Source organism: Parasteatoda tepidariorum, chromosome 7 (assembly GCF_982258835.1).
Source record: "Parasteatoda tepidariorum strain Cologne lab strain chromosome 7, Ptep-v5.0, whole genome shotgun sequence".
NCBI lineage: Eukaryota > Metazoa > Arthropoda > Arachnida > Araneae > Theridiidae > Parasteatoda > Parasteatoda tepidariorum.
This window is the reverse complement of record NC_141761.1, coordinates 29,568,227-29,591,004: the sequence shown is the minus strand read 5'-3', so window position 1 is coordinate 29,591,004 and position 22,778 is coordinate 29,568,227. Positions and strand designations below refer to the sequence as shown.

The window sequence follows — 22,778 nt, the reverse complement described above, 5'->3', positions numbered from 1 at the left end:
TTTTATTATGAATAATTCAATAGCATATTATTAATGATTAGATTGCATTTCTAGTGTTTATATTATTTTTTTTATATAATAATGATTCATATTTTTTATATAATAATGATTTTATATAATTTTTTATATAATAATTATGATATAATATTGTTATTTATAGTGCATTTAAAATGTTTTTGATGGAAACAAATGTGGTTCAAACGTCAATTATACTAGTGACGGCAAACAAAATTAATTTTTTTTAAAACTTTTGTTACAAATGATTTTTTCAGATTTAACCACGCAAAATTCTAAATTTTTCAGTACTTTCTTTTGAACCTAACGATGAAGAGTTTTCAAATAAACTTAAAGAAATTTGTAATTCTTTTACTTTTTCGGAAATGGTCAAAACTAAATATTCCTATTTAAAAAATGTGAAAGCTTATTTGTTACCCAAACAAAAGGACAGTTAACACTAAACAAAATTTGTGAGTTTCTCTTATTACGATAGGCGAAATTTTTAACTCACCAAGTTTTTATACTTGATACTAATTTACCATATGCTTTAGTAGGACTGCAGACTTGCAAGGATTTTTGTTTGTTTATTGATTGTGTCGGGCCAGTTGTTACTCTATTTGGTAAGAGACTGATCATCTCAGCTAATTTTAAAAGTGACAACTTATCTTTGCACATTAGACAGCAGAATTCTCAAAATGTTAAGGTCAAAAAAGATGTTTCAGTAAAAGTAAACAGCGAAAAAATAAAAATGATGAAAAAGATGTTTCAGTAAAAGTAAACATCGAAAAAATAAAAGTTAATGATGTTTCTGTGGAAGTAAACATTGAAAAAATAAAAAGAAAGAATGTCCAAAAAGTTCAAATGATTCGAAAATAGATCTAGGTAATGGATGCGTACATTATCAGGTTAATATCGACGGAAAAAAAGGTAACAAAAATAAAAAGAAAAATAGGAAAAAGAAAGAATGATCAAGAAACCGATTACAAAAAAAAAAATAAAAGAATAATTTAAGTAAACACAATTTTGAAATAGTTCATGTATCAAAGCTTAGGAAATATCACAACCCACAAAATGTTGAAATTAAATCATGAATAGTTATATTTCATCTGTCTTATATTTCATATCATCTGTCTTATATTTCATATGCCTTATGACGAGACCATAGGAAAACGACGACTTAAGCGGAGTGACGACTTAATGAGGTTTTACTGTATATCCTAAAAGATAGCATGAATTGAAGTTTTGACTGGCGTGTTTAACATTTAAAAGCTTTTCATTTGTTTTGGAAGCATATTTGTGAAATTTGATAACGAAATAAAACGGAACTATATGAAGTCGCGGATGATTACTTGTATCTAATACCACAATGATCTTTTTTGCAACTTGCCATGGAGTATAAATACATTTAATTGTATATAAAACTTCTTTTCAGATCCTTATTGGAAGAAACTTTGAAAATTATTTCGCAAGAATTGAAAATAAATAGTGACATATCAATTGAAAGCGTGATGAATATCCAAATCGTTCCTTCTCTGGTTCCTCAGCAAGAATTGTGTCAATCTAAATTGATTACCGCACATTCCAATCTAAATATTGATTATACTTATTGGATTGACTTCTTAACTGTGAGATATTTAAATTCATTTCAATAACGTTTTCTGGATTTAAAAGTTTTTTTGATAATTGATTTTTTTCTCTCTTTCTTTAGTATATTAGAACAGATGGAAAACAACAGAAAACTCGAATTATGCTTGTAAGTTGACTCTGCAATTAGAGACATTCATTAAAACAAGATAGTCTTACGGTAAAATAGTTCAGTTCATATTTTCAAAAAGGTAATTGGGGGGAGGAAGACGTAATTTAATTTAAAAATGTTCTTAAAATATAATTAAAAATATTAAAAAACGCAAGTGAATATCTCTATATATATTTCTCTTACACGGCGACCAAAAAAAGTCTCATTACAACTCTCCAACTCTGTCGATAGAAAATCGACCAATGATTGCCGTTAAAAATGTCACATGCTAAATCTACTGAGGTGGCTCAACATATAGCGCTTTTAAAAACGGAAACTGAAATAACCAGAGAGAGCATTCTCACCTGCGGCAATCTCATACTATTAAGCTAGGCAGAAGTGAGTAGTCTTTCTCGATAGATATCTATTTTCGTATTTTGTCGAAAGCGCTTTTTTTTCACGAACTTATTTGACGATTTTTGATTTATATCACGAATTTATTTGTTTTATTATTGTTATTAGTTATTCATTGAAAAATGAGTCTCAGTCGTGCTGTTACGCTTTAAGATTTTATACTATAGAGATTTCTAATAGGTTTAACGAATTACTCATTATTTGAATTCAATTTATTCAATTTATTATTTGAATTCAATTGAAATCATTATTTGAATTCAAATTTATTTTAATGACTTAGTATTTACTAAAAAGATGTAATTTTTTTTTTTTTTTTTAAAGTTGTTATATGGATTTGAATGATTGTTTTGAATTCTTAGAATTTTGTGCATTTGCAATGTACCTAAGTTAGTAGCGAGTGAAGCGAGCTTGGTTTACGGAAGCAAACCATTTAAGATTGCGTAGCAATTTTCGGAGTATGGCGAGCGTCAGCGAGCAGGGGGCGCAGTCCACTAGTGTCTAATACTAGTTGAAAAAAATTTAGAATTGAAATGCTTACAAACTTTTAATTTCAAATACAGGGGAAATTGAAGTAAAATCAGGTAGTATTTAAAGGCCTGATCAACTAACTTAGATACTGACGCATTAAATCATAATATCCATTGTTTGTACAATATATCATTCCTGAAAAGTCAAATATATACTACTTTTTGTACAAATGATTTCTTTAAAAATTACTAGTTACCCACTAGAGGGTAAGACCGGGAACACGTGTTAATTCTAGGAAAATTTTGAAATACTAGAATTTCAGTGAAGAAGTAGCATTTATATTTCATATGACAATTTAAGAATATTAAGCAAGTAATTTACATGTGATGTAGTCAAGGCCGTACGTAAGTGGGAAAAGAGAGCGGGGCAATTATCTTCGGCCCTGGGACTGCTGAGGATTATTTATAACTGTTTTTATATACAATTATCCTCGAATAAGCGAGTTTTATAATTGTATGCAAAAATGTTTCGATTTGCTAAAGTAGCTCTGCTCTTTCTTCTAAACTATTGGAACTTTATTTTCCAAATTACGGCTACTCTCTATAATGTGAGAGTCAATGTGTGGGTAATCAAAGAAAGTACGTTTTTGTGCCAGATTTCGAAACTTGAAATGTAGTCAGCATATTAATTATCATATATATATAAAATTAAGCACATACAGGGTGCCCCAAAACTCATAGTGCATACGTTAAAGAGTGATAGAACGCAAGTAGACAAGCACAAATCACCATACAATCCATGATCGAAATCATTATAGAGCAGAATACATGCTGTGTCGGGAAATGATGAGAATGACAGAGATGAACAGGACTGAGATAGATGAAATGAAAAGAAACTGATGAAATTACGAAAAACATTTCATTCAACAACATGAAATTAAATAACACAAAGTCCCCAATCTCAGGAATTGCTCAAAGTTGCACCCGCCAACATTAACGCAGGCTTCACACCGTCAAAGGAGTTACAGCTGTACAGTAGCGAAAACACCGGTCATTTCTCTAATGGTGTCAGCAGCTAGGCATATCAGAGCAACAAGGTATTCAGCAGAATCTATGGGACCATCATCACAGATGAGGCTCTTCATATGACCCCAGAAGAGAAAATCCTTACATAACAAACTGGGTGAGTGGGCTGGCCAGTTGATTGGACCGCCACGAACTTCCCATCGCCCCGGATACTATCGGAGATATCTATCTCAGTTACGCCCGAATGATATCTATCGGAGTTACGCCCATCTGCACTGTAATTAACTGGTGCCCCATCATGTTGGAACCACATGTGTCGTGTGGTGTGTGCTGGAACACGGTTTAGTTCTTCTGGCTACACTTGCAAAGACACAAGGTATGAATCTCCATCCAGGTGTGTTAATAGCAGGTATGGCCCAATCAGAGGATCATGCACGATTTCGGCCCAAACATTTAGAGCGAAACGTTGCTGGAGCGAATGTGGACGTATTGCGCGAGGGTTTTCAGTTGCCCATACATGCTAGTTGAGGACATTTAAAATATCCTTACTTGTGAATGTCCTTTCGTTCGTGAGCAACACAAGTGTACAAAATTCCGGGTCCACAGCCGTCTATTGAAGAAACTATATGGCAAAATTGTCATATGTCTGGTAATCTGATGGTTCCAGTCCTTAAACTCTCCGCACATGGTGGGGACAATTCCTCCATTTCGCAGCATTTGCCACATCGCATTACAAGAAACGTGAACGGCCTGGGACAGTGCCCGCGTGCTAGATTTAGGCCTCTCGCTGATACGATGCTCAATGTCGTCCGTTACAGATGACGTTCTTATACTCCTGCCACGTCCGGTATCCTGCATGCATATCGAAAAATAACCCCTTTCTCAGAGTTGTAGGTGTAGTCGTTGAAATGTCCTAGCATCAGGGGACGCGTCTTGTAAGAAGATGCTCTGGATATAATCTTTAAGCTTTCCTTGCATAGCCGCCAGCAGCTGCGTACACGTAATGCATCTCTGCCTTCTTCTGGTTTGAGTACGCATCTATCTCATCGGTGATTCACAGAGCGAATGAAAGACAGCTTTTCTGAACAGACTTTTTATAGCGGTCGCTGGGAAACACTCTCTAGAGTGTTACGACTTGCATTCGGTCCATGGATTGTGGTAATTTGCTATGAGTATGGTAATTTGCACTTGCCTAATTGTGTTCTATCAACCATTAACTTAATTACCATGAGTTTTGGGACAGCCTGTATAAGATTGAGTGCTTAATGCGTGAAAATTTGATCATTACCCCATTAGTTTAGGGTATTCTCTTTTTTTTTAATTTTGTACACTACATTTATCGGGAGTTGTACAGAAAGAAAACCAAGCAAATTGAGATAAAAAGCTATTTCTGAGGGAATTTAATTGGGAAGGGGGATGGGCACACTTAAGGGAAATCGAGTATGGTGTTGTGAAAAAGATTTACACCTACACATTAGTACTCATATTAATGGTAACTTAAACACTTTTCACCTTGATCCTCAGCACACGGTTCAGGGAGCCAATAAATATTAAAGGTATGATATTCAGTCCATTTTTCTTCCTACTGTCTTGTATTCAAGTAGACCTTTTCCCCAATTCACTTATTAAAATAAATAAAGTAGAACTTAAGTTTCGTACGAATTGTGGGGATGAGAAATCTATATTACTAAGTTTTAAACTGAACTATATTATTAATTTTTTATTATTTTCATTTAAACTAAATATGAACTGTATTATTTATTTTTAAACTATATTATTAATTTTTAACCAGTTGACTATTTATGTCAAGAATCCTTTACCAAACTTTTGTTATACAAGTCGAGAATAGTAGGAAAAAATAGGTTAACACAATCGTAATAATTTTTTATCTGTGCATTTGTTAAACCTGTGAGTTGCATTGTTAATTTCTGAAAAATTAGAATTGAATTAAATTAGCAGCCATTTTATGGCTCTAATTTATTTAGAATGGCACTTTATTCTTCGAACATTTTGATTTTAATATTTGGAAAGTCAAGTGGTTTTATGAATAGTGCGGAAGTTTTAGATTTAAAAACTTATTTAAGGTCATCTGTATGTTTACAACATTTTTCTCTGGCAAATCATTAAGTATGGCGATTTTCAATAGAATTTTATTGTAAACAGCTTCCAATCGTACCCATATATTCTAAAGCTGATATTTCTAAGCTAATTAAAATGTAGCATTTAGAACATTCTTCTGAGCTTATCTTAAGTCCGGTTGACCCTCAAGCTATGACAACATACCATTAAGATTATGCCAACTTACTCTATATCTGGAGTAAATTGGTATCAATAAAGTGACTTTCTAAAAAATCTTTGCCAGTTATGAAGAGCTTCAAGACATGGAATTTTGTCCTCACTTTATTGTAAAGCTGGACTGCTATCCTCTGTAGCGATCCCCTTGTCATCAAAAACTAAATATTATTCTCATCCTTCTCCAGTTATCTCTATTATTAGTACTCATAGTAAATTAATAAGATTTTTTAATACTATTATAATCTTTGCAGGAACCATCAATGAACTCTAGACTCTGCTTTAAGAGTGAAAATTTACGAATGATTTCTTTGTCATCTTGGAATATTGAACAAAATCAAGATTCTTCTTCTAACTGGTAAAATTTATAACTTCTTTTAGCGGGTCATTTTTGCTGTTTATCAAATAAATTATCATTTTAAGTTTTAGGCTAAAATGAAATATTAATGATGTGTTGATTAAGTTTTTGAAAAATAAATATTAAATGTACTATGGATCAGTAATTAAAGTTGGCATTGTGATTGAACTGTTAATTTTCATCAAATCTTGCGTTTTCGATTCGGATTGCTTACATTTGACAACTTTAATTAGACGCAATCTTCATTTTTCTTATAAATACCCTTAATACACTCAAACCAAGCATACAAGCAATCAAACATTATACTACTCCTAAAACATATAGGGTAAGATTGGGTAACAAGGATCCTAATTGAGGGGGAAATATAATTCAGACTAAATATATTTCAGAGGCGAGAAGATAATATTAAAAAAAAAACAGTTTAATTATAACTAATTTGAAATTTTATAATTTGCCATGTAAAATTACATTATTTAAAATGATACAAAAAATTGTATACCTTATAATTTAAGTTTTTCGTTTATTATTAAATAAAATAATAAAAAATAACAAATATTTACTCAAATATTTTGTGCGATAGAATTATCTTTAGATAAACAAATTTTATAATTGTGTGCAAAAATGTTTCAATTTACTTAAGTTCTCGAGAAACATACGTAAAAGGTAAAATTAATATCAAAAGATCCAAACTTTGGACTGCTCTCCTGACCTAACTATTAGCACCACTTTTTCCAGATTGCGAATGTTTTTTGGGTTAAAAATCCGAATCCGTCGAAAAGAAAGGCGTGTTATTAAATAAAATAATAAAAAATAACAAATATTTACTCAAATATTTTGTGCAATAGAATATCTTTAGATAAACAAATTTTATAATTGTGTGCAAAAATTTTTCAATTTACTTAAGAAGTTCTCGAGAAACATACGTAAAAGGTAAAATTAATATTAAAAGATCCAAACTTTGGACTGCTCTCCTGACCTAACTATTAGCACCACTTTTCCCAGATTGCGAATGTTTTTTGGGTTAAAAATCCGAATCCGTCGAAAAGAAAGGCGTGTTATTAAATAAAATAATAAAAAATAACAAATATTTACTCAAATATTTTGTGCAATAGAATATCTTTAGATAAACAAATTTTATAATTGTGTGCAAAAATTTTTCAATTTACTTAAGAAGTTCTCGAGAAACATACGTAAAAGGTAAAATTAATATTAAAAGATCCAAACTTTGGACTGCTCTCCTGACCTAACTATTAGCACCACTTTTCCCAGATTGCGAATGTTTTTTGGGTTAAAAATCCGAATCCGTCGAAAAGAAAGACGTGTTATTAAATAAAATAATAAAAAATAACAAGGCGTGTTTATTCACGGAAAGTACGTTTTTATGTCTGATTTCGTAATTTAAAATATCGGTTGCACTAAGCATACTTGGGGTGAGTCCTTTGAACCTTTAAGATTGAGTTCTAGAACGTAAAGATCCGATCATTAGATCAAAAGTCAATCAGGGCGGTTCGTTTTTTATTTTGTGCACTATACACTGAGCAAAATAATAATAATAATGAACACCTGGAATAAATTTTGATTTCACGGTCGGATTTCTACATACTACATACTTATCCTGTCACTTGAATATAAATTATTCAAAGTGATGTTTTTTGTTTCTTCTTCTGTATATACTTGGAAAATACTCTCTTGCTTTTCTTTAGGGCAAGTTTGCAAGAAAATATTCCGGTACCATATTTTTCGTCTAATATCAGAGGGATTGTTATAAATTTCCTTGTAGCAGATGAAGTGCAATCCTTTATCGAAAAAGGTATGAGAATTTTCCTGTTCTTATACTGACTTACTTTGAATATGTGTTTCTGGCAATTAAATTAATGCTGTTTCATAAAGTACGGCAGTATTTATTTTTGAAAAATAAGTATTACTGGTGTTCTGAGAAATTCTGCGTCTGGTAGCTAGAATTATTTTTTTATTTACCTTTAGTGAACACAATCTCATTTTTTAACAATGCTTCAACTATTTCGCTTTCGTGTCTGTGAGGATTAAATCTTGCTATCAAATTTCACTTTGCAGCTAGCTAGAGCACTAAAATATCTTCTACAGCTCTGTGCTTGTTAACAACGCATATTTCAAACATTTTCAGACCGTTTCTAGCATAATTTATATCACCATATTATCGACAATGTAAATTTATTGATAGTCAAACTTTTGGCATTGTTTCAATTAACTTTTCGAATAATTTTGCCGATCTTTAGCTTTTAACTTAGAATTCAGCTTTGATTTTCTACTGAAAGAGAAAATAATGAATATATATTTAAACACCATAAATAAATGCTTTAAGCTCAGAACCAAATCAGGAAATCATTTCATTTATATAACTGATAGAGAAGTTTAAAAAGCTTTTACTAGAAGTTTAAAATTGACCACAATAAGCCAAATCGATGGTACTTTAATGCTCATTAAATGTTGATATAAATGAAAATTTGTCGAACATCTATAGCAACGTATCTACTACTAGGTTGCGCGATTTCCTCAATCTCTACACTTTCGTGTTATCATAGTTATGGCAAATCTTCCGTTTTATCTACTGCGGTAAGTTTCAGAAGAAATTGGAATATGATTACAAAAGGGGAAAACAAGATTTGCCGTAACCTTGGAAACGGAGAAATAGAAATCATGGTGAAAACATCGTGTAACTGGCTATAGTAACCCTAATTGATGAAAACTTTAATGCTTGTTAAAAATTTTATGTGCGTATGAATTTGTCAAAAATCAATAGCAAGGCATCTACTGCAATACACTACTCTTTGTATAACTTTCCTCAAAGATACACGATTTCCACACTTTCTCTTTCTCTCTCTCTGTTACCATGGTTGCTGAAAATCTTGTTTTTTTCCCACGGCATTACGTTTCAGTAAGAATTGGAATATACTTATGTGGGGAAAAAAAGCTAGATTCGCCGAAAACATGGTTCGATTTGATTTCTTCATTTACGTCGCACCTGCACAATGGTCTACTGGCGACGGTCTGGGAAACATCCCCGAGGATGATCCGAAGACATGTCATCACAACTTTGATCCTCCGCAGAGGGGATGGCACCCTCCCTTCGGTAGCCCGACGACCTGCACGCGAAGTCGAGCACTTTACGGTAGAACAGTTTAACAAGGACCAATACCGCACACCCTCGGTCTCTACGCACACTGATCCAAGTGGTCACCCACCCGCTCACTGGCTGCAGCCAGTGATGCTTGACTTCGGTGATATACTGGGAACCGTGTCTTAACGATCAGTCCACTGCGGGACTCCGAAAACAGGGAAACGAAAGAGGGGAAGAGTAGAGAGTGGACTAATCATGTAACCTTCATTTGCATATTCTATTTATAAAGAGCATAAGTGTGATAAATAAAATAATTAATTCGATGATTTTTTTATTCTAGGTAATGTAGTTCACTTAAAAGGCAAAAGTGGTCCAATTGAAGTAAAAATTTCTTTACAATCACCGACTAAATCTACAAGATGTTTTGAATCCACAGAAATCATTTTGGCTGAGAAATACGGTGCATATTCATACAGAGATGAAGCAAGCAATAAGGTAATTGTTTACATTTTAAAAATCTTAGCATGGTTCTTAAAGGTCCCGCAGTGGACTGTTCGTTAAGACAGATCACCGAAGTCAAGGGCGAGGGGTGTTGCTTAGTGGGCAACGGAGTTCCTGTGCACTGTGGCACGCACCTCCGATCTAACAAAATTGAAGAAATAAAAATAGGGAGGTATGTTAATCTAATAAAGATGAGAATAAATTGGATAAAAAAAATTGGTTGGGAGTCTAGCGGGTCACCGAAGTCAAGCATCACTGGCTGCTGTCAGTGTGCGGGTGGGTGACCACTTGGATCAGTCTGCGTAGAGACCTCGTTTAACTGTTCTACCGTAAAGTGCTCGACTTCGCGTGCAGGTAGTCGGGCTACCGAAGCGGGGGTACCATCCCCTCTGCAGAGGATCGAAATTATGATGGCATGTCTTCGGCTCATCCTCAGGGGTATTTTCCAAACCGTCGTCAATAGCCCATTGTGCAGCTCTAATGCGATGTAAATGAACTACAACTACAACAGCATGGTTCTTATGAAGAATTTTTCATAGTTGAAATCAATCTTGTCAGATTAAATCATTGGATACTTGTTAATATTAAATCATCAAATACGTTTACCGTGAATTCTTTAGCTTACTTTAAGAGCTAAAAATCAATCAAAATCTGTTATTTAATTATAGGTTTAAAACTCACTTTAGAATGGAAAAGGTGGATTGAGACGAGATATTTTTTGGCTATGAATCGCATAGATCGTCACTATGTCAGCCATTAATACGACGGCAGTTGATTATGAAAATGATTGTTGATATAGCGACAGAAGAAGTTTCATATAAAAGTACTTCTTAATATATGAATTGACGTAATATATGAATTTCTAAATCGATTTTTTTTTAAATTTAGTATAATTTTTTCTTTTTGAAGTAATTTTTTTTTTAGTAAGCATTGAAAATCAACGCGAGTAATGACATTGTAACTTTTAATTACTAGCCGTATGGAACGGGCATTGTAGCTTTTAATTGCTAACTACCATTTACCTAGCAAATGTAAAAATAAAATATTAGTTTCCAGATGATCCGCTATATTAGTGATCACCTAGTCCACTTTTTTAGAAGAGTAAAACTTCAAGTAGTATCTCGATATTTAAAACCTAAAAAAAAATAATTAAAAATTTTTTTTAAAAAATACGTGTTTCAGTAAAATATTTATTTATAAGAAAAGCTCTATGGCTTAATACAACCTATTCTAACATTAACAAAATTACGTTAATTAACCTAATGGCATCGAAAGTCCCCGTTCGGACGATTTACTTTTGAGTCATGGTGGCTCGGAGAATAGAGCTCTCGCCACCTAATGGGGTAACTCGAGCTCGATACAATGGTTGCTCGATACGAATCCCGCACCCGGCTCGCACTGTCTACAGTGCTGACGTAAAATATCCTTAGTGGTAGACGGATCATGGATTAGAGTTCCGTTATTGCCTGGCTAACTTTGGGATGTTTTCGTAGTTTTCTTCTCCATGTAACCCAAATACAGATCCGTCCCATCGTAAAGTCCTAAACCAAGGCAAATTTCTCTCAATGCTTGATCCAGTCTTCTGGATTGGGTTCAAAGTTGAACGATAGTAGCTGTGAACTCAAAATTGGAACAACTGTTATAAAAAATATCAAAAAAATAGCACTTTAGAAGGATTCCTTCCGTAGAGCAGCTAATTCAGCTATAATTTGTTTGTAATTTAATAATCCGGTGAAAAAAAATTTCGGCAATTGAAACTTCATAGTTAATTCATGGGGTAGCTGAATGTAATTGAAAATATTTTTTTAATTTAATTTTGACACTATTTTTACGATTTTTCTAATAATTCGTTTTTCTGTATTTTAGGATCTTTTGGTAAAGCAGTATTCCATCTTCATTGCTTGCGACAACATGGAAACAGGATTTTGGACAGCCAAAATAAGTCAAGTATAAAAAAACAATTTTGTTTAAAAAAAATTACTCATAGCCTTTTTTCTGTTTTTTTTTTGTGGACTGTTTTTTTCGTAGACTTTTATTCAAATAAATAGTGTTTTTTCTAGACTCATCCACGAATTTCAAGAGAATATATTTTGCAATTCTATGTACTGGATTTGTCCGATCAAACTAATGTGGGTAAGAATGTTTTACTACGTTAATTGTTTACTACTATCTTTTTCTTGCCCTTCTCAGATAAAAATTTAAACTTTTCATCAAAATTTTTATTAAAAGAAATATATATATATATATATATATATATATATATATATATATATATATATATATATATATATATATATATATATATATATATATATATATATAGTATATATATATATATATATATATATATATATATATATATATATATATATATATATATATATATATGTATATATATATGTATGTATATATGTATATATATATATATGTATATATATATATATATATATATATATATATATATATATATATATATATATATATATATATATATATATATATATATATATATATATATATATATATATATATATATATATATATATATATATATATATATATATATATATATATATATATATATATATATATATATATATATATATATATATATGACACGCCCGGTGGTTGAGCGGTAGCGCTTCGCGCTGTCGTGCCACAGGTCCCTGGTTCGATCCTCGGACCGGGCAAGGCTGACTCAGCCTTTCATCCTTTCAGTGGGTCGATAAATGAGCACCAAGTATGCTTGTACATCTGCTCCTGCACCCCAGAGCCCAAGGTCAAGAAAACTGAGATGGGCACAGTAGGCCTTGGCCCTCTTTGGGCTGTCGCGCCGCTGAGTTTAGTTTATTATATATATATATATATATATATATATATATATATATATATATATATATATATATATCTAAATTTTTTCTCTAAAAAAAATTCATAGATTTTGAAGTTTCTCTGCGTATTCCACCGCTCACGTTCGATATGACGAAATAATTCGTCATATATGAACTACTATTGCAATGGGCATTACGACATTGTCATGGAAATCAATTGAGGTGTGATGATACTACTAACTTTACAACTACAGTAGTTTTATATGAATTCTAAAACTCATAAATTAAGGCGAATATTAATTATTAAGATATATAAATTAGTTTTAGAGTGTTGACTTTTGATATCTACGCGGTGACATCAGAGGGCAAAAGGTTAAACAATTTAAGTCAATAACAAAAGTATTTATAGATTTACTTTAACGTGTCGAAGTTAATTTCATTGCTATAAATTTTATGTACTAAAATATTTTTTTAAAAATTTATATTTGTATTATTGTGAATATAAATTCTGAAATTAGTATTAATTGATATGAAGAAGAGCACGTTTTTAAAACTGTAATTAGCTATTTGTCTTAAAATTAGCAAAAATTAGTTAATAATTTTGAAAATTCTTACTGATTTCCATAAACTTTCTTTTTATAAAAACAAAAAATTCCCGAAATTTCCATTCCCATTTCTCTGAGTTTTGATTAAAGTAAAAATGAAAATTGTCTCTACTTTCCATAATTGTATAATTTTATACCACTTTATATTATAGATGCACTGTCAAAAGATATTGGTTCACTTTGGAGTTTGAAACATTTTGCATTTATTACGAAAAACGACTCGTATAACTTTTACACCGATGAAGTCAGACAAAGTTCCAATTTTATTCGTCAAAGGGATTCAACGAAAAAGAAAACTATTTCCAGACAGGTATGAGCAAAAAACTTCATTTACATCAATTTTTGGTTTTAAAAAAAATATTTAAAAAAAATTTATACTGAAAAATTTCCCACTCTTCGCGAATTTCATATACACCGAAGAGCCATTGCATTATGACCACCCTGCTAATAACACGTAGGACCACCTGTAGCCCTCAAAACTGCTAGCACCCCCCGTGGCATTGATTCCACAAGGTGCTGATAGGTAGTCTGAGGTACCTGGTACCAAGCGCTCACCAACTGGTCCTGCAATTCCCTCACATTGTAAGGGGGTAGCGTGGTAGCACGAATTTGGTTTTCCAAGTAGGACCACAAATGCTCTCTTCGATTAAGGTCAGGTGAATTTGGGGGCCAAGACATGACTTGAAAGTCTCTGGAATGTTCCTCGACGATTCGACCCTTATGACGTGGTGCATTATCCTGTTGGTAAACACCATCCCCCGCAGGAAAAACTGTTGCCATGAATGGGTGAACCTGGTCTGCAACTATGTCCAAGTAGCTTACAGACGCCAGGGATTGTTCTATGAGGATTATGGGTCCTAATGTGCCCCACGAAAACATTGTTCCTGGGCGAGCCCATTGTTATAGATAGAGGGTGGTCATAATGTAATGGCTCTTCTGTGTAAATACGATTGGTATATCAATTAAAGAAGGCAAAAACTGTTTATTTCTCCATTTCAAAATAAATTTCTTTTTTAGTTAGCTTATGCTGGCTTAACCCTGTTTCCATAAGTATTGTTGATCTACCATCGTCTCTTGAATAAAAATGATTCAGATATTAGTTTTACTGAAATAAAGTTTTTATATGTTGTAGTTGAACCCTTTACAACTCAAATCAATAACTTCACTTTTTAAAGCAGTAAGGTTTCTAGACTATATGCTTTGATTCGTAAACTTGAGATATTTACGAAATAGAGTTATTAAAATTATGCCGTGTGTGCCATTACTTTCCAACCATATTCCGCATTATTTACAACAGTTTAATTCTAATTACATAATTTGTATTTTGTGATTTTTACCCAAACACGACATGACAAACGACATCACTTTATCAGACAAACTCTATTTTTTAAAGAAAAGTGCTTCTTGTAATAATTATAACTGAATTGCGGAACATATTTCTTCTTAATTACTTAATTATTCATTGTGGAATAGTCACTTTATTATTTCTGTCATCAATTACTTCAACGAATGAGTTGCATATTAGTTTTGTAGTTATCAAGGGTGGGATTAGCTATGGTCTATATAATTTACATAGTTCTAAAACTAACTAAACAAATTATCTTGTTTTTAACTAAATATGACAACTTATATTTTGAAGAAAAATACTTGAGTTGTAATAGCGATTAAATGCTGAATTACAAAACTAAAATCACCTTGTACTGAAAAAACTTCATTTGCGCAAATACAATTTATTATAAATTTATGTTATCAATAAATACTATAATGAATGAGGTCAAGATTATCTTAATTGTTATCAAGCTTTTGAATAGAACAATATTGTGTGAAATTTAATAGTTTAACTACATAATTAATTTGCATAGTTTTTCATAATCTTCATAAAATTAAGTAAACAAATTATCTTGCGCAGCTTTCGACGAATTTTTATAAAATTTCATTGCAATAATTTTCTAATCAATTTTAAATTGATCCAAAAATTTTGTTTAATTTTATTGAATATTTTCAAAGTTACAGCAAAAAAATGTGAGACAAAAAAAATGCGTTTTTTTTTGTAAAAATGTCCATATTTCTATAAATATTTGAGCTAGGCTTACGAAATTTTGTGCAGTTATTGAATATAATAATCAAAAAAGTAGTTCAATTACTACAAATTCATTACTATTTGTGAATTTAATCAAATTTTAAATATTACTTCCACTTTCATTAATGAACTTTTTATTACAATTAGGAAAAGATTTTAGAGTTAGAAACTTTACCAAGCTTCAACAGAAGAAGGTAATTTTTATTATGATAAAATTAACAGAACAATGCTAATTTTTCACTGATATTCCTGCACTTCTTTATTTTAGTGATAAGACATATCTTTTCATTTGTGGAGGTGGTCTGATCAGTAGTTTTGCTGTTTTCTTGACAGTCATAGTATTGTAAGTTCCACTTTCAGTTTTTTATCTCTTGGTAACCAACTTAACATTTAAGAACATAAAATAAAAATGTTAAAGGGTATAAATGTTTAAAGGAATTAACTATGTGAATAAAAACATTTGAAAATTTTGCATCCCCTTTGCAGTTCTTTAATTGGGTACTTGCACTTCAAGAAAATCACATGACTCATGACGTCAGCTCGTTTATAAGCGAAATGGTGTGTTAAAGTTGATAAATTAGAATGTTAATTAACGGGAAATTAGCGAAATACAGTGCCGCATCGCAGTTTCTATTTTCGTAACTAAAAGTCCTGCAAGAATTTTTGCCAAAAAGTAAGATGAATGATTTATCCCAAAAATATCCGAAATCAAAATATTTTTAAAGAAACGAGATTCAAGAATGTCGCAGCCATAAAGAAAACCCCCAACGTCAGAATTTAAAAAAAGTCTGAAAGAGAACTTAGAAGTTGCTTCTGAAACTTCGCTCTCCAAGTACATTATAGTAAGTGAAATGGTAAGGTTATTTCATAGCACATTAAATAGTATGCAATTCACATAGTATTTTCGGGAGTTAATTAAATAAATATAGGAAAATAATAGCCGCCTCTTGTAAACGGAACAAAGCTTTTAATATATCTTACACTTTAATGTTATTTAATTTTTTTGTAGATTCTGTGGCTGGAAATATCGTTTTCATCCAAAGATGGTTCTCTGTTTTGTATCGTTGCTCTGTTTAATCACTGGATTTCAAATAGTTATCATTGTATCAGTTTGTAATTAAATAAAAAAAACATTTGAAGGACAATAAATCACTGAATCTATCCATAACTTATTTACATTCAAATTTAAGCCAGTTAAAACACTTGAAAAATTAAATTAATCCAGTTGAAACACTTTAAACTGTTTAAAGTCATTTTCCAAGACACATTAGAGAAAGAAATATCTTTTATGTTCAAAGTGCAGTAGTGAATCGGTCGATTTTACAAGTTATCAAGAGATGAATGATTATAGCTTTAATTACTTTACATACACAAGGATGCAAAGTAAACATAAAAGCATTCAATTTTAAGAGCTGCCTTTATTTTTCAAAAATAACATCTTTTCTATGCCCACTATCCTTTGCCGAATACGTACAGATGGATTGAGTCACTCAGAAAGAAGTGCAGGTCTATACGACAGTCAAACATTACGCCGGCACAGAGCGACGTCCACAGTGATTCACTTCCATAATGGTGCAAGGGCAGTACCATACATTACTCTCTATACCATGAACAGGTCAAAAATAATAGTACAGACTGAACAGGAAGTGCTGAATTTGCCCTGTTCAGGCAGGCTCTCTTCTATGATCTGTAAGGCACATTGACTTCTAGGGCTACCTTATTGAAGCTCTATATGAGATCGTTCACTACCGATACCCAGTTAGTTTATATAAATGGCACACATGGCTGGGCTTTTCAAGGAATATCTTAATACTTAGGATATAGTAAGTGAATGAGATCATACCTAAACAGCATGTTTGCAGCATGCTGTTCTCCCAGAAACCTTCCAGGAATAAGTGCTTTTTTAGAGGATAAGGAAGAGAGATTTATTGTCCCAAACTTTTTTAAAAATTTGCGTAATAGTAGTAAGCGTAAGAGGTCCTTGTGATACCTTCATTGCTGTTAAGGAGGATCATATCCCACATTAAACCATTCACAAGTGTCTTTTTGCTACATTTATCTCGCTGTGATGTCTATTAATTCATAACATTAATTGTCATTGCCTTATATTATTATCGTTCTTGTCAAACTTAGGTGTATCTTGATATAATGTTTCGCTTGATTGGGTTCACTTAATTGTATTGAATATCAATATTCTATATAGATATATGTTAAAATATACTATAAGGTTAATGGTTTCTAAGTAGTTAGAAAGCAGTAATCAATTTAGCATGCTTCTGATACTTTTTTTAAGTTGTCCACAAAGTGTAAATCAAATAATGTCTCTTCATTTTCATCTTCCACATCTTCTTCTGGAAAATCAGAATTAAAATTAGACATGAATTCCTCTGGAAAACGATCTTCTTCTTCTTCCGAGGATCCTAACAAATTGAAATTATCCAAATCAACTTTTTGCTCGGGGTGTTTTTCACGAGCATTTATCTCTCTCGTAATTCCTTCGATAGTTCTTTCTCGTTTTCCTTCTCTGTCTATCATCTAAAAAGTAAAAACACGTTTCTTAAATTTAGTTGCGCTAAAAATGAATAAATAAATAAAGTTATAGGTTTAACGATTTTTTTAATCGAATTAAACAAATTGATAATATCATAAAAAAATTGTGGATTAGAAATGGAAAACGACCTAAATCCAAGGAAAAAATTTTTTTCTAGAGTGTTGAAAAATGAAAAACGTTCGCAAAAAAAATTGATTTGGTACTTAAGCCGTTGTCCATTTCACTTCTTTGGATTTGTAGCTAACAACACCTTACTTATTAATCTAACTTCCTTACGCTTAGCTTTTAAAGACCTTCTAAACTTTATTTTATTTTATAAGCAGAGTTGAACAGCCGACTCAATTTTTGTGCTTACGACTACTAATGTTCAACTCCGTAGCCCTGTAATTTTGAACCCAATTAAGAAGACAAGGGAACTCCTGGATCAAGTATTGGGAGCTAAATTTTGCTTTCGTGGATGACTTTTTAATGGAACTAACCCTCATTTGAGTTACATAAACAGGAAAAACACGAAAACCTCCCACGGTTAGCCTGACGCAAGCGGACTCTAACCCATGATCCGTCTACCACTGAGGATATTTTACGTCAGCACTGTGGTCGGTGAGCTGTATCTTGTGATCTAACTAGCTATAATTTGATTCCGTAACTTTCAGAAACATCTGAACTTATTTTGTATCAGCCCTGAAAATAATTTTTTTAATTAATTTATCGCTATTGAAGTACATAAGAAACGTGTTGTGTAAATTTTAATCTTGAGTATAATTTGCAATAGTAAAGCAACTTGTGAAATCATGAATATCTTTTCAGGTTGAAACAAACTGATTTATACGTTTTCATTTCTTAAAACATTTATTAGAAATGATTTTAGATTTGTCTAGGAGTCGAATAATAAAGTATAATTTAAAATTTAGAGATAAAAAAGAATTTTATCACCTTAACCGTTTATATGTTAATGTCGCAAAAATGAAAAATGGACTTTGAGTTTGAACATAAAGAGAAATTAATACTAGAAGGACTGAAACTTATAGTATATACCTATATTGCCCAAAAGCAATCAAAATGACTGGATTGCAAAAGAATAAATAATGTGTGAAGAGATTTGTTTAAAATATATTTTCTATATTATTTACAGTTACATAACAAGCTATTAGTAAATATTAACAATAAAAAAATTATATGTTGCATAAAATTCTAAGAAATTGTGTCGTGATATACATTATTGTTTTTCTAATGAAAATTAAAAGCTGTCAAAATGACTTCCTTAGGCTATCTAGTTTTAAGCACTGAATAATACTATTTTTAATACAGTTTATCATGAAGTATTTTTGGTATTTGTTTTCATAACTGTTTGACTTTTTATGAATATTAGAAATTCGTTATACTTTGTAAATTTTTATCTGCCTATAATATAATTTACCAAAAATCCAATTGTCATTATACGACTACAAAACTTATATATAGGGGAAAATATAACCCTCTCTTATAGACATCCAAATTAAAATTTTGTTTTAAGCTCATGAAATCAAAATACTAGTTTATTACCAAATGTTCTAGTTTTGGAACATTGGCGTTTCAAGGGTTCTGTTTTTAGATTTCAAGTGATTCATTGTTAGGTGCTGTAATGGGAGTTTCATTCAATAAGTATTATGACACTTATTCAAAGATAAAAATGATGCTTGAATGGAAAAGGCGGGATGCATGCGTCTTGATTCAACTTCCTTTGTTATGAATCTACTGGGGCTGATAACAGAACGATAGTGCAGAATACTTAGTAAGTAACGGAAGATATGCATTCTTTCATGAACAGTGTTTTTCGCTGTTCTTGATTCTTGAAAAGAAATTCTTTCTGATAAGGTGATAACTTTTAGGGGGCTTTTATAATTTTTTGTGTTATTTAACAATGATTGAATTAAAATTTAACATTAACGAGGTTTGTCACTGTGTTCCCAACCATGGTATTGAACAGATTCTCGCTATTGATAATTTTTTTTTATTCTTATGCTTTACTTTATTTTTGTTATAAATATTTTGTTATTAATGTAGTTAAAAAAAAGTGTGTCCTTTTTTTATTTGTCTCATTTACAAATTTTGCTTCAATTTTCCGTGTCTAAGAGATGAATAACAATACAACAAACAATGGCCTTGTTAGAATCATTTTCTGATTCAAATTTAGAAGATCAAGATGTTTGTTAGCTAGATGACAGTAACTTAGACCCTGTTATTTCATTCTATTTTTATAGAATATTGTTTTTTAAAGCAATATTGGAGACGATGCAGTGTAAAATAAGCAATAAGAAATTGCTTATTTTACACTGCATCGTAAGCAATAAGAAATTGCTTACGTGTGAAGTGTATAAAATCCTTTCTTATTAAAGTTTTCCTTACAGATAATCTTACATTGCAATAACAAAACAAAAAACAGAAAGTAGAAATACATCGTTTTATTATTAGGACAAAAAATTGACCTGCAAAGTTCACTCTACCTACATTAAATCTCTATGAGTTTAATGAAATTCAAAGGAAAAAATGACCTAATCTATTCTCAGGATAATTTACTCTAATAATTTACTATCGCTTGATCATTCTCATATAGTGATGACTAACAGACAATCTCAAGGCTTAGAAGTTACACCCTTGTGCAAATTAATTGAAACACACTTTTTTTTCGTGTTTTTTAAAGAAGATGTTTGGGGTTGTTTCGGTTACAATGGGGTTGGACCTTTGCTGCCTATTGACGGTATGATGCGTTCTGAGCAGTACATTACTATTCTGGGTAAAAAAAATTGTTCCAGAGTTGAAGAAACGATACCCTGATGGAACAGGGATTATTCAACAGGATTTAGCTCCTTGCCATACGTATAAAATTGCCAAGAAATTCATGTCTGAGAATCAAATTGAGACATTGGAATGGCCAGGGAACTCTCCGGATATCAACCCAATTGAGAATCTCTGGGCCATATACAAGAATCGCTTATTAAATATGGACTGTACAACTATGGAGAAGCTAATCACGGCGTTGATTCATGTGTGGTACAAGGACACAAACATTATAAATGACTGCAAAAAATTAGTGGAATCGGTGCCGAATCCTGTCCAAATGTTAATAAAGTGACGTGGAGATCATATTATGTGCTAAAAATTTCTGAGTTTGTATAAATTTAAATAAAATAGCATTTTTTCTTAGTTTCCTGAATTTATTGAGTCTGTTTCAATTAATTTGCACAAGGGTGTAGTTTAGAAACAATCTAATTTTTTAAGGTGTTCAATAAAGTACTTTCAAAATTTCTAAAAATATTCAAAATTCAAAAACAAATGATGAAAATATAGATATTTTAAAACTATTTTTTTCCAATGAGTTATTATTACTTCTTATGACTATTATAATGGTCAAACAAATTTTGATAAATTTTTCTGTAGAGAAAAATATTTGTTTATTTTTAATGTTAACTATCTTTTGATTTTGTACAATAAATAAACTCTCAAAACTGATTTTAAGAAAGTAACAATAGAATTAGCTTCCTGTTAATCTATTTTTAATGATAGTGTAACGTTTATGCAATAAAAATAAACTTTTTTTATCACAAAACTTTCTTTTTCGTCACAAAACTTTTAAAGAAGTTAGAGTTAAGATTTGTTATATTTTTTTACAAAGTCTAACTGAAATATTAAAGCTGGAACAATGATATTAGGTATGACTTTTATTATCCTTTACTCTCGTGAATTCTTATCCTAAATAATAGCTAATAAATTGAATTATTAGCTAATTTAATTTCTGGAAAAATGGGGACAACGACGCTTAAATACTTAAATGACCGCCTCACAATCTGTAGTGGCTGAGAATTTTTGAGTCATGCAGAAACTACTTAAGGACTTATTTTTCACCCTATTCTCATTCATTGTTCCTTAAATAAAATTCTTGAGTTTGTTATATGTTGTAAATTATTTCGAAGTTCTTTCAAAGATGAGTATTCAAGTGGCATATTAAAAATGTAGATTAATTATAATTAAAGCCAGACTGACCTTGTCATATTTTCAATAGCAATGAAAAATTATGCCTTAACATTTACATCAAGTACATTTGATTCAAGTTACATTTTCAACAGTTTCATGGCAATTCTAGTGTACTTTGTTTTCTAGCCAAATAGCGTAGAAATGCCCTACTAAATTATACTTCAATCCATTCGTAAAAAAATGCTAAAAATTAAAATTTATCATTTTTTATATTGAGTTATTTGAGTTTTGTTTTTACCAACAGAGGAATTCATTGTAGTTTTTCACCACCAGCTTTGCTTTCAAGCCGTATAATCATTATAAATTTTGAAAGCTGATATAGGAAGGCTTACTTGTAAAAAAGTTCGATTGATTCTACGCAGTTTTTGTTAGTCAAAGACAGAAAGTGAAAAGCAAAATTTTAGGCCTTTCTTTTCCATTCTGACCGAAGGTGTAGTGGTCAGGGAGCTGACTTAACATCAGAAAGGTCCTGGGCTCAAATCCTGGACAAGGCATGGATGTTCTTTCATTCTCTGTACTATCTGTCCTAACTGTGGGAGCAACGTCGGCCCATGAAAGAGTTCCCAACAAATCTACCCAACTGATACCTAAATGACGAATGTCAATCGGGTGACCATTTTACTAACGAAAAGCAAGGTGATGTTTAAGCAAGAAAAAAAAATCGATGTGTATTGACTGTGCGCCAGTGCCAAAACTGGTTCGCAAAATATCGATTCGGTGAAATTTCGATTAAGATGAAACTACGTCATTTTAGACTGATGAGGACACAATAAAGGTATTAGCTTATGCAAACTCGTGAGATCGTTGACAGAT

The 22,778-nt window shown here is 31.5% G+C and overlaps 2 protein-coding genes across 2 annotated transcripts in view; one reads left to right on the top strand and one right to left on the bottom strand.

The window, feature by feature from the left end:
- The first annotated feature begins 1,217 nt into the window (after window positions 1-1,217).
- Window positions 1,218-16,549, top strand: LOC139426071 (uncharacterized). The gene is made up of 11 exons (XM_087167593.1): window positions 1,218-1,622; window positions 1,706-1,750; window positions 6,186-6,289; window positions 7,993-8,099; window positions 9,727-9,881; window positions 11,754-11,834; window positions 11,948-12,020; window positions 13,476-13,633; window positions 15,551-15,597; window positions 15,672-15,746; window positions 16,413-16,549. Exons 1-11 carry the CDS (start codon window positions 1,506-1,508, stop codon window positions 16,522-16,524), a joined length of 1,074 nt encoding a protein of 357 aa, XP_087023719.1. The 5' UTR covers window positions 1,218-1,505; the 3' UTR covers window positions 16,525-16,549.
- LOC107447541 (dynein axonemal intermediate chain 2-like) overlaps window positions 16,317-22,778 on the bottom strand; it is a 33,682-nt gene continuing 27,220 nt past the window's right edge. The window contains exon 12 of the mRNA XM_087168723.1: window positions 16,317-17,938. Within this exon, the coding sequence (XP_087024849.1) occupies window positions 17,669-17,938 (270 nt within the window). The 3' untranslated portion in view covers window positions 16,317-17,668. The remainder of the gene's footprint in view (window positions 17,939-22,778) is intronic.

Bases quoted from the DNA above. Each gene is read 5' to 3' on its own strand.
- LOC139426071 (XM_087167593.1), top strand. From the start codon at position 1,506: ATGAATATCCAAATCGTTCCTTCTCTGGTTCCTCAGCAAGAATTGTGT. The intron at 1,751-6,185 runs GTAAGTTGACTC...TAATCTTTGCAG, and splicing joins AGAAAACTCGAATTATGCTT to GAACCATCAATGAACTCTAG. The intron at 8,100-9,726 runs GTATGAGAATTT...TTTTTATTCTAG, and splicing joins GCAATCCTTTATCGAAAAAG to GTAATGTAGTTCACTTAAAA.